This window comes from Schistocerca americana, chromosome 4, assembly GCF_021461395.2.
Source record: "Schistocerca americana isolate TAMUIC-IGC-003095 chromosome 4, iqSchAmer2.1, whole genome shotgun sequence".
In the NCBI taxonomy this organism is placed as follows: Eukaryota; Metazoa; Arthropoda; class Insecta; order Orthoptera; family Acrididae; genus Schistocerca; species Schistocerca americana.
In genome coordinates this window covers 218,293,963-218,307,006 of record NC_060122.1, presented here as the reverse complement: position 1 = coordinate 218,307,006, position 13,044 = coordinate 218,293,963, and the positions used below count along the sequence as shown (strand labels likewise).

The 13,044-nt window shown below is 42.6% G+C and overlaps 1 protein-coding gene across 2 annotated transcripts in view; it reads right to left on the bottom strand.

Moving 5' to 3' along the window:
* The window catches only part of LOC124612423 (muscle, skeletal receptor tyrosine protein kinase-like), a 621,962-nt gene that overhangs the window by 245,185 nt on the left and 363,733 nt on the right, over positions 1–13,044 (bottom strand). For both annotated transcript variants that reach the window (XM_047140628.1, XM_047140627.1), the window contains exon 2: positions 4,844–4,972. In XM_047140628.1, the coding sequence (XP_046996584.1) occupies positions 4,844–4,972 (129 nt within the window). The remainder of the gene's footprint in view (positions 1–4,843; positions 4,973–13,044) is intronic.

Sequence of the window (13,044 nt, the reverse complement as noted above, 5' to 3'; positions counted from 1 at the left end):
TGTTAATGGCGTCTTTCTCGCCTTAAAGGCATTCTTGACTAACATCTCAAATATAACTAACGCTCGCGACCGTTATAGCGTATATTTAAAGAAAACCTGACTTTCATCCTCGTAGTGGCGCTCCTAGCGCTAATCTTATTTGAACAGACATCATCGTTCACATGTTGAAACACGCCTACCAACTTTCGTTTGTGTCCAACCAATCCTTCTTGGTGTAGTGATTTTTTCCTTCAGCGTATTTATTACATTTAGACAGTAAATTTTCATGTCCACGTAACTGCACATGGAACCCTTCAATTAATTTATCGTGTAGGAGCTTAAAAGTGAAACAGCAATATACACAACTAAGAGGAAAACAGATATTAATGCAATATATATGTTGCTGTGGACAAGTAACACGGCATTTTTTTTAAGGAGAGGAACAGCCTGAAATACAGTACCAAAATTACCTGTTGTCTCAGTGGTTGATGATCCTACAAAAGGGCAAATAAATCATTAATTTCAGCCGGGCCGACACAGATGCGCAATATAATAACCCATGTCCCAGTCAAAGTATGGAATAATATTTAAACGCGACAGTAGCAGTTCAGCCAGGTAAACAAGAGACATAGATGGACAAGCCGCCTGTGAGGCATAGTAACGAGCAAAAGTTGCGATGTTAAAACGAGCCTTTTTGTGCAGTCGTGGGACTTCTTGCGGTTAGCCCCTATAGAGAGGGTGAGACGGTCAACAACACCTCTCTGAGTAGATGTTGGCTACGCTAGCTGTCTTATTGTTGGTCTTGGAGTGTACGTCACTTGTGGATCAAAATTTGCTACTCATGTTTTCTGCATCAGAATCGTATAAGGGAAACTGTAAGAAGTGTCTAACGAGACTAGTTCTGTTATTTTTCGCTGGATCTAGAAATTTCATTCGCTGTAGTTATCCAGTATTGATGTGTACATAGTTCCGCGTAGTCAGCGCGTACACAACTTTCCCAAATGAGCGCGCCCCTCTAAGCAAAACAGCGCAGGCGCAGCGCTCGTCCGTCTCCGCACTACGAGATGGCGCTGTCTTAGAGACGGACCAAATTCTGCTTCTGCCGATCCGCGTATTAATATGTAACGCAGCCAATGAGATTGCTGCTAACGTAGAACCTTTTCTCCTCGCGGATCACACTCGTGCAGTGATACCTGAACGCGCGAGGTGTTATAACGAGTGTACAGACCTCCGATTAGTAACTCTGCATTTATCTGCACCTGTCTGCACCAGTCTGCATTAGTCTGTACCAGTCTATAGTCAAGTTTCAGTCTGCGCCTAATAGGATTACCATATTCCAGTACATAGCCATGAAGAGAAATGTATAGACACTTTGTCAAGTATCAGAGATATGTGAGAATAAGATTAACGTACCAAGACCAAGGGAACTTCAGACTGTCAATTGTAAATATCATCCAGAATCAAGTTAAGTGAGGTTTATGATTTTTACTATTTTAATAAATGTGTGTGTAAATTAATCAAGTTCTGTTTAAAGTTGGTCACCATGAATCTGCTACTCTAAGCGTGCAAGTGGCATTTCTATCGTCTGACATAACGGCAGAAGATAAACACGCCACGATAAGACCACGAGACATATTGCTGACAGTCGCCTACTTCGCTAGAACGACAAGTCAAACAATCTGATGGTGTGTGTACCGAAGGTCTTACAGTACGCACACCACATTGGCGACGAGGATGGGATGGAAACAGATGATTTCAGCACAATTACGGATGACCACGTGTGAGCCCGAAATAAAATAGAGTTATAGTACGCACACCACAAGTATACTGTCCATTCCAAGAATTCGAAGTTCAAAACCACGTGATCTAGCCAATCCTCTCCAACCTTGGCCTGTTGCCGCGCCAATACCAGCACGTCCCTTCCTCCCTCAACCTTCGTGGTCTTCGTATCTTATCCTGAGGAAATATCAAGAGGCACTTCAGAAGTCCGCCCTGACAATTATCCATCTTACCAATTATAGCCCCGATAGTCCCAGCCCTCATATCCCTTCATTAGATCAAGGCTTCATTACCTCTCACAATCTACCCGCTCTGGCCCTATCTTGTTCCAGCTTTCACTTACATATCCCATTTCTCAGTCCCTCCCCTTTACATCATCAACCCACCCCCCTTGATGTTAAGTATAGCATCCCCAAGTGCTGTAGCTGAAGTGCCCTATCCCATATCCATCCTTTCTTCCTGTTCGCACATTCTTTATCAGGAGTTGACCTCCTTAGGAGTTGCGATATCTACATCTATACTGCGCAAGCCACCTTACAGTGTGCGGTTGTGGGTACTTTGTGTACCATTGTAACTTCCCCATTTTCCTCTTCCAGAAGCGTTTGTTTCGCAGAAAGAGCGACTGCCGGTAAGCCTCCTTGTGGGCTCGAATCTCTGCTTTTTATCTTGATGGTCTTTTCGCGAGATTTACGTAGGAGGAAGCAGAACGCCGTGATGCAGAACGCCTCTCTTGCAGTGTCTGCCACTCGAGTTGACTGAGTATTTCCATGGCACTTTCGTGCTTACTAAACCAGCCTGCGGTGTAACGTGCTGCTCTTCTGTGGATCTTTCCTATTTCCTAGGAACATCATCACTATCTTAACGCTGGTCACAGAGTTTTGAAGTAAATCATAAAAAATCATTGTTATTGTATTTGACTGCGAATAAATTATGTTTGTTGAAACGGCACAATCGGTGCATTAACTTATATTTTTTCTACATTTAGGACCAGCTGCCATTCATCACACTAATTTCGTCTAAGTCATCTTGATCCTATAATGACTCAACTTCGACACCTTCGCATACACTATAGCATCATCAGCAAAAAACCACAGGCTGTTGCCCAATGTGTCTGCCAGATCATTTGTGTATATAGAAAATAATATCGGTTTTATCACACTTGCCTGTTTTTCCTACCCATCCGCGTTAACTTACGTTTTTCCACATTCAGACCAAGATGCTATTTATTACACCAAATGGAAATTCTGTCCAAGTCACTCTTCAACCTCCTGCAGTCAGTCAGCAACGACACATTGCCGTACACTACAGCGTCATCAGCAAACATGGGAAACACTCAGGTCAAAGAGATATTTCCGTAAGAGCGTGCAAAAATGTGACAGGACATAGAGGATGCTCCACTAAACAATTTGAGATAAGGAACCTGGGCTCGGAGAAGCCAGCTTGAAGAGATAATAGAAATAAAATCACATTAGTGTGTACTTTTTTTAATTACTTTAGATTAGATTAGATTAGATTAATACTAGTTCCATGGATCATGAATACGATATTTCGTAATGATGTGGAACGAGTCAAATTTTTGAATACATGACATAATAAAGTTAATTTAACAACATACTTAAGTTAATATAACAACTTTTTTATTTTTTTGTGTTTTTATTTTTTATTTTTTTATTTTTTATAATTTTTGTTTGTTTTTTCTTTTTCTTTTTTTTTCTTAATTTATATCTAAAAATTCCTCTATGGAGTAGAAGGAGTTGTCATTCAGAAATTCTTTTAATTTCTTCTTAAATACTTGTTGGTTATCTGTCAGACTTTTGATACTATTTGGTAAGTGACCAACGACTTTAGTGGCAGTATAACTCACCCCTTTCTGTGCCAAAGTTAGATTTAATCTTGAATAGTGAAGATCATCCTTTGTCCTAGTATTGTAGTTATGCACACTGCTATTACTTTTGAATTGGGTTTGGTTGTTAATAACAAATTTCATAAGAGAGTATATATACCGAGAAGCTACTGTGAATATCCCTAGATCCTTAAATAAATGTCTGCAGGATGATCTTGGGTGGACTCCAGCTATTATTCTGATTAAATGATTTTGTGCAATAAATACTTTATCCCTCAGTGATGAATTACCCCAAAATATGATGCCATATGAAAGCAATGAGTGAAAATAGGCGTAGTAAGCTAATTTACTAAGATGTTTATCACCAAAATTTGCAATGACCCTTATTGCATAAGTAGCTGAACTCAAACGTTTCAGCAGATCATCAATGTACTTCTTCCAATTTAATCTCTCATCAATGGACACACCTAAAAATTTGGAATATTCTACCTTAGCTATATGCTTCTGATTAATGTCTATATTTATTAATGGCGTCATACCATTCACTGTATGGAACTGTATGTACTGTGTCTTATCAAAATTCAGTGAGAGTCCGTTTACAAGGAACCACTTAGTAATTTTCTGAAAGACAGTATTGACAATTTCGTCAGTTAATTCTTGTTTGTCAGGTGTGATTACTATACTTGTATCATCAGGAAAGAGAACTAACTTTGCCTCTTCATGAATATAGAATGGCAAGTCATTAATATATATTAAGAACAACAAAGGACCCAAGACTGAACCTTGTGGAACCCCATTCTTGATAGTTCCCCAGTTTGAGGAATGTGCTGATCTTTGCATATTACAGTTATATTTAATTGTGGCCCTCAGGCATTTGTATTGCACTTGGCATATGTTTGCTGTTTTCTTTTTTAATTTATTTTATTGCTATCTTAATTGGATTTTTATCTTGTTGATTTGTTAAGATTTCTTGTTTGGAGGCCTTCAGCCGTGAAAGAGTTGTATTCGGTAAAGGTTCGGCTATGTGACGCTTTGGTTGTAAAGGTTATTAAATTACAATAAATGACAATTAGAAGGAGAAACCGACCTCAACCTTTGGCCCTTACCACAATCCTATTACCTGTTCTGCCCAGCGGAAATAACGCCCGTATCAATAGCCATTCTCCTCTCATGTGTTTGCGCCGCGACTTACTTGGTGAAGGCGATCGCGCACTAAGACAGCAGGAGCGATGCGGCACTTACTTGGCACCCTGGGGCACTTGCGGCCCTCCGTGGCCGCGGACGAGTCGTGCACGCACACGCAGCGGGACGTGTTGTTGGGGAAGCGCCGGCACGCAGCCTCGGGACCGCACGGCGGCACGCACTTGCCAGCTGCGAACAGCGCGCACGCATTAGGTCCAGTCGCTCACGTCGCCTGCTTCGAGAAGTATGTTTACAAACAACCACTGTCGATAAACAGTCGTGTTTACAGGGCAACACTGAAAACATTATTAGGACACATGACACACCATTAACGAAAAAAATGGCTCTGAGTACTATGGGACTTAACATCTGAGGTCATCAGTCCCCTAGAACTTAGAACTACTTAAACCGAACTAACCTAAGGACATCACACACATCCATGCCCGAGGCAGGATTCGAACCTGCGACCGTAGCGGTCGCGCGGTTCCAGACTGAAGTGCCTAGAACCGCTCGGCCACCACGGCCGGCACACCATTAACGACGAAGAATCTTACAAACTTACTGGAAAGAAAGCATAATTTACGAGTTTTCTAATTTACTAGTTGACAACTGCGGCATTTTTTATTACGCCAGTGTTCTATTAGAACTGAAAACAAATAAAAATTGCTTGGTGTGATTAGGTCTTGCGCAATGAGAGTTCCTCACGAACTTAATTATGCATATAGACAGTTCGCCCATTTCGGGAATAGAAAATATTGACGATTTTTGCCTGTTATCGACATTGATATTGGTGAGATATCGGTCCCAGGGAGTCTACAACGTGAGAGAATGTTTCAAGTTTGAAGTCCGATAACAAAGTACAAAGGAAATATCTTTCCGTGCGATATATTTAAAAATTAATACTTTTAGATTTCCACTAACTTGTACTGTGAAACCTTGTTTCTTGGCTATTTCTTGGTTCTAGTTAACGAGAAATACCCTATGTGTTTCGATGAGTAAGTTTTCGATTATCAAAGTATCTGATATAAATGGCCGTAACTTCTGACTGAATTGATTTAGAAGCTAAAACTTTTTACACCGTCCGCGGATCATAGACTGCAATTTGACATAAATTTGAACTTTGTACGTCTACCCGTTCCTCGTAAAGAGTTCTTAACAGTCAGGCAGACAGACAGACGGACGGACCGACAACAAAGCGTCCTATAAGGGTTTCGTTTTTACACACTGAGACACGGAACCCTAAACTGTTTGTAGTGTAATGTGGGAAAAATTTCATTTACTTGTATTCGTGAAAACACCTTTGAAATTAAGAAACAGCCAGACAAAGAAATATGCATAATGTACAAATGTATAAGTACAGTATCCAAACTAAGAAACATAGTATGCAACATACAAAATCTCTGTAATGTTTGTTAAACTCAGAACTTGATTACATATAATATTGACAGTTAGATGACAAAGAGACTACGATGAGCAAGTTTTTGGCTGAGCGACGTAAAGCTGGGCGCAGCTGCTTTGTGCGTCTACAAAGCAATTCTGTGAACGTCTCTATGGCAACGCTTCGTAGTAGCTGTTTAGACGGCTGTTGTTTTCGTCTATAGCTGTTAGCGCTTTGCGGTTGAAAGCTGTCAAAAACGCTCTCGGGTATCAAGGATTTCTTTAAGTTTACTCGACTGTCTTAATAATAAAGAATAAATGTATGCAAACCTCATGCAAGATGCTGCATTTCTTCGCTCATCTAATTGATTATGACGTCACATTTGTTGAACTATGTGTCGTACAATAATATTTCGGTGTAGATACATGCAGAGGCATGTGTGGATACTGTGTACAAACTTTATTCAGATTATTGTTAGCGGCACAACTGTAATGAATTGAAACGTCATGCATACTGCCGCAGTGCTTTACGCATCGCATTGTTTATGACGTCACATCGTCTGAACTATAATAAATAGATAGTTCTTAGTCCAGCAGCGATTGTAGCCTGACGGTAATGGATGCGTGTGCCACGTTTGGTTGAAATCGGTGAAATATTTTAGGTGCAGATGAGGAACATACATACATACACACATAAATAATCCATTTTTGTAATATTCAAGGATTTTGCTTCACTTTTGTACTTATTTTATAATGGTCAATCAAATTTAGTACAGACACTGCTGGCAATTACCGCTGCAACATTTGAAAAAAGAAACAAATGGACATACAGTATGTTAGGAACAATATTATATATTTGAGTCATCAGTCTTCTGACTGGTTTGACGCTGCCCGCCTCGAATTCCCCCTCCTGTGCCAACCTCTTCGTCTCTGAGTAACACTTGCAACCTACGTCATTTATTTGCTGGATGCCCTCCAATCTGTCTTCCTCTACAGTTCTTTCCCTCTGGGGCTCTCTCTAGTACATATGGGAGTCATTCCCTGATGTCTTAACAAATCCTTAACAGATCATTCTGTCTTTCGTCCTTGTCAGTGTTTTCCGCACATTCCTTTGCTCTCCGATCCTGCGCAGAACCTCCTCATTCCTTACCTTATCAGTCCACCTAATTTTCAACTTCCGTGTGTTGCACCACATCTCAAACGCTTCGATTAATCATTTAATTGCAGTTGCGAAATTTATTAAACAGATATGCCATCTCGGTCAGCAACAACCGCAGTCGTAAGACAATCGAGCGTAGGCCTTACTTACGTTTTAGCTATTTTGTTGTGGCTGCAGTGCGAAAGATACTCCGACACACGCTAATTCTTTCCTGATCACTTTGCTAAATGCTTAATCCATTAATTCTTGTGTCATATCTCAATGTACAGTGTTAAGCTGTGCTTTATTTTCAATAAAACTACTTAAAAATTGAACTTTTTTACACAAGAAAAGGAAAAATTTTTGTGGGTGGGGCTGGTGGGGAAGGTGATTTATTATTTCTGGGTGACACTTTTCTGAGTGGTGACAGCGTTCAAATCCTTCGTATGGTGTCAACAGGCCGACAAATATCACAGGATACAATGGTCCATATTTGAACAAGTATTTGTTTGCAGGTATATGTTCATAGGACCTTAATTTTGGTTTCGATCGGTAGTGTCTTCTATCACGCCACAGTTTGTGCCAGAATGTCCATCCTGATCTCAGGATTGATACGTCTATCACTAACCGTCAGAGAGCCCTTGATCCTCTTCTATGGCCCTTGTGAAGAAACACCACATGTGGTATTTATGCGTTCACTACTGACAACTGAGCAAAATATGAAAGAGATGTCTACCCATTGCCTCACGTTGATAACACCCAAGACTGTGTGAAAGGGGTAAAGTATTTCTCAACTGTGGGCGTGCAGACAGTCTACTAGAAAATCGAGGTCGACAAGGTTCATCTTGAAAAGGCTGCCTTCATAACACTTGACAGGCTGTATGAGTTCAATGTTATGCTGTTTGGACTATGTTACACTCCATCCATCTTGGAGAATATGATACATCTTGTTCTGACACCTTAAATGGATGAGTTGTCTTTGCTATCTGGATGACATTCTCATTTTTAAGACATTTGAAGATGATCTAAGTTGCCTGAGAAACATATTGAAGTGTGTCCAGACTGCAAGTTTCCAACTGAATCTGAAAAAAGTGTCTTTTCTTTGACCAAGTAATAAAAATCATGGACACCTACCAAAAAAAAGAGTAGTTGCGTACTTTCAAAATTATTTGCATATTCATGAAATGAGAAGTTTTCTCAGGCTTTGCATATAAAGGATTTCTGACCAGGGACGCCTTGTGCAATAACTGCAGGGAGATGGCAAATTATCCTGGATTGAGGCACAAGAAAGGTCTCTTCTTGTCTTTAAAGAAGCTGTAACATGTTCTCCAGTTCTAGCTATGAAAATGCCAGGACAGAACTTCACACTGATTCTAGCAGTTTTGTGACAGAGACAGTTCTAGTTCAAAAATAGTGGGGTATTGAAAAGGTGATAGCTTATGCTTCACAGTTCCCTCCTAGTATGAGATGAACTACTCTGCAACTGAAAAAGAGTTTGTGGCAGAACTGCCAGAAAATATTAATATCTTTGCTTTTTTGTGCTTCGTTTTACTTACTTTGGTTGTTGACTAGTTGGTGTGAGACATACGTCGTGACTGTTACCGTGAAAAAGTACTGAAAAAGTATATGTTTGTCTACAGCCGCAGTTTTATTTATTTTGCCTACTGGCTACCTGTTTCAGTACAAAGCACCTTCCTCAGGCCATCCCCTTACGTTCCATCACGCTTACTTCCCAAGTATGTGTGGCAAAGTGCATTTTCCGCATTTACTTGAGGAACAAGCGCGACGACTGTGTGTGAGGCAGTGGCCTGAAGATGATACTGTGTATCGAAACCGGTAGCCAGGAGGCAAATTAATTAAAATTGTGGCTGTAGACATAAACAAATACATTTTCAATACAGTATTTTTCGGTGTTCCACCCGCAGTACGACGGGAATATGCACTAACAGACAGACTGATTCGCGAGGAAGTTTGTGGGCAGAACGGATAGGCGTAAGGCCGCAGTGTCAAACCGGTTTGGAGCTGGAAATAGTGAGGGGAACGATATATATCACGGAGCTTTCCCAGGGTTGCTCCTGCTGCTGCTGTCGCTGTATCATGGAGACAGTGAGGCCATAGGCGATGACCGCGATGACGTCAGATACGTTGAGCTCCAGGGCCTGCAGCGTAATGGTCTTTTACTGATACCACAGCCCAGGCAGTGGTGGCTGGATCCTCACACCACACTCCCAGGACGGCGGCAAAGTGTAAGGGCTGCTCTGACGCAGGTGCTTTCGCGTCAGACAGCAGTTCGTGTCCCTGCGGATGTGGAGCAGCACAGACTCGACGCCTCGTAATTGCCCAGCAGTTCGATGGTGACGAGCTGGTTCAGCTGAATTTAAACACTGCCGCTCCGTGCTCATTTCGTGGTAACTGCGGTGTTAGTGTGCCATCCCGAATAGTTTGGAACGGGGCGATAACCCTGTTGTCGAAATGGGCTGCAGTTCTCCATGCAGCGTGGTCCGGAGCCGGCACGTGCAACCTGGATCGATATCGGTACGTGCAGCCTGTTGTCACGGACGCTGTTGCGAAGCTGTTGAGCATGCAGTCCTCTGGCCAGTGCCCGGTCTGGCTCAGTAGTGATTCTATCCTTGCTCTCCAACGCTGGTGGTAAGTCTCGATTAGCTCCTTCCCTCCACGTATTGGCGTCCTGACACAGACAAAAATGAAGCGTACAGGAAATGAAAGAGCTGGTGAATATGTTCACTTTTATAGTGGTGTTAGTGACAGTGAAAGAACAAAGACAGGAGTACCAATCGAAGTATATCAGAAACTGTAGGGTAACATAAAAAATGGTAATACGTAAATGAGCAGGTTGTGTCCTTAGTACTGAATAAAAATGGACACGATATACAATGTAACATTTCTTTTTCTGAAAGCAGGTTGGTTTTATTCAGGATTCCAATACACCACATTATTTCTCACTCTTTTGGTTGTAAAACCCTATTTTTCGACACAATCTCCGTTCAAATGGTTCAAATGGCTCTGAGCACTATCGGACTTAACATCTGAGGTCATCAGTCACCTAGAATTTAGAACTACGAGATGCATTCAAGTTCTAAGGCCTCCGATTTTTTTTTCTCCGGACTGGAAAGAAACATGCGCATTGCTTTAAAATGAGGCCGCGTTCATAGTCAATACGTCCAAGAGGTGGCAGCACCGTACGGCAGATGGAATTTTACCGCCAGCGGCGAGAATGAGAACTGTTTTAAATACTTAAAATGGCGACGTTTTCCTTACTTGAACAATGTGCAATCATTCGTTTTCTGAATTTGCGTGGTGTGAAACAAATTGAAATTCATCGACAGTTGAAGGAGACATGTGGTGATGGAGTTATTGATGTGTCGAAAGTGCGTTCGTGGGTGCGGCAGTTTAATGAAGGCAGAACATCGTGTGACAACAAACCGAAAGAACCCCGGGCTCGCACAAGCCGGTCTGACGACATGACCGAGAAAGTGGAGAGAATTGTTTTGGGGGATCGCCGAATGACTGTTGAACAGATCGCCTCCAGAGTTGGCATTTCTGTGGGTTCTGTGCACACAATCCTGCATGACGACCTGAAATGCGAGAAGTGTCATCCAGGTGGGTGCCACGAATGCTGACGGACGACCACATGGCTGCCCGTGTGGCATGTTGCCAAGCAATGTTGACGCGCAAACGACAGCATGAATGGGACTTTCTTTTCGTCGGCTGTGACAATGGATGAGACGTGGATGCCATTTTCAATCCAGAAACAAAGCGCCAGTCAGGTCAATGGAAGCACACAGATTCACCGCCACCAAAAAAATTTCGGGTAACCGCCAGTGCTGAAAAAATGATGGTGTCCATGTTCTGGGACAGCGAGGGCGTAATCCTTACCCACTGCGTTCCAAAGGGCACTACGGTAACAGGTGCATCCTACGAAAATGTTTTGAAGAACAAATTCCTTCCTGCACTGCAACAAAAACGTCCGGGAAGGGCTGCGCGTGTGCTGTTTCACCAAGACAACGCACCAGCACATCAAGCTAACATTACGCAACAGTTGCTTCGTGATAACAACTTCGAAGTGATTCCTCATGCTCCCTACTCACCTGACCTGGCTCCTAGTGACTTTTGGCTTTTTCCAACAATGAAAGACACTCTCCGTGGCCGCACATTCACCAGCCGTGCTGCTATTGCCTCAGCGATTTTCCAGTGGTCAAAACAGACTCCTAAAGAAGCCTTCGCCGCTACCATGGAATCATGGCGTTGTGAAAAATGTGTACGTCTGCAGGGCGATTACGTCGAGAAGTAACGCCAGTTTCATCGATTTCGGGTGAGTAGTTAATTAGAAAAAAAAATCGGAGACCTTAGAACTTGAATGCACCTCGTACTTAAACCTAACTAACCGCCGGCCGGAGTGGCCGAGCTGTTTCTGGGCGCTACAGTCTGGAACCGAGCGACCACTACGGTCGCAGGTTCGAATCCTGCCTCGGGCATGGATGTGTGTGATGTCCTTAGGTTAGTTAGGTTTAAGTAGTTCTAAGCTCTAGGGGACTAATGACCTCAGAAGTTGAGTCCCATAGTGCTCAGAGCCATTTGAACCTAACTATCCGAAGGACATAACACAAATCCATGCCCGAGGCAGGATTCAAACCTGCGACCGTAGCGTTCGCGCGGTTCCCGACTGATGCGCCTAGAACCGCTCGGCCACATCGGCCGGCTATCTCTGTTCAATGAGATGCTTTACGCCACCTTAGTTGGACGGCCTGTATGCCCGCACTACTGGTCGACATCGGAACCAACGTCTTGCAGCATCACCTACCGTTATCCACGTACTGATTCCCTCGAAGCGTATCCTTCATTCGGTCGAACATATGGAAGATGCGAGATCTGATCCATAGGATGGATGAGGACGAACAGTTCAGTGAAGTTTTGAGACCGCCACAAAAAATTATCACGATCAACCTCGTAGCGCGCAAGGAATTCCGCACAGATTTCCCTTATTTTCTTTTTATGATCTTCTGTCAGATGGAGAAGAACCCAGCGGTCAAACACCTTTGTGTACTGATCTGGTGGACGAGTATGTAAGCACAACCAACAGAGACGCCTAGTTGAGCAGTGAGGGTTTTTTTAAAAAAAAAAAAATTTATTGACACAACAATACTAATTATACATATTTGGCCCACCTCCCAACTTGATTAGTGGGCCATTAATTGTTACATAAGACTAAGTTTTTGCAGCTTAGATTACAATTTTTTGTTAGTGAGCTACTATTTAAGTTTCTAAAGTAGTGTTAGATTCCTACAACAACAATGGGCAGTTTAGTTTTACCTACTTCTAACCTAGAAATGACTACTAACTGCAGCGTCACAGGTGTGCCAGTAAATACAAACCTACTTGGAGTGGCCAGGCTCCTCGAGCTAACCCCGAGGAGCATGCCCCTGGCACTGGGCCGGCCAAGGTTAGTAATCGCTGCAGTTTCCTATGTTAGTATTCTAAACTAAGTCCTACTACTACTAACTTAACCTACGTCATAGTTGGTGCTTGTCGTGATCGGTGTGATTGATCCCACCCCCCTAATCTCTGATGGAAGTCGGCCATTCCACGCACAGGCGGTATGGGATTGGGATCAGGTCTTAATCGGTTGGTTAAAGAGTTCGGTGTTTATTCTTGATCCCTCAAGTATTCTATTAAGACTTTTCGCGATACCTCTTCTGCCAGAGCATTCAGGGTATGGAAAGTGTCT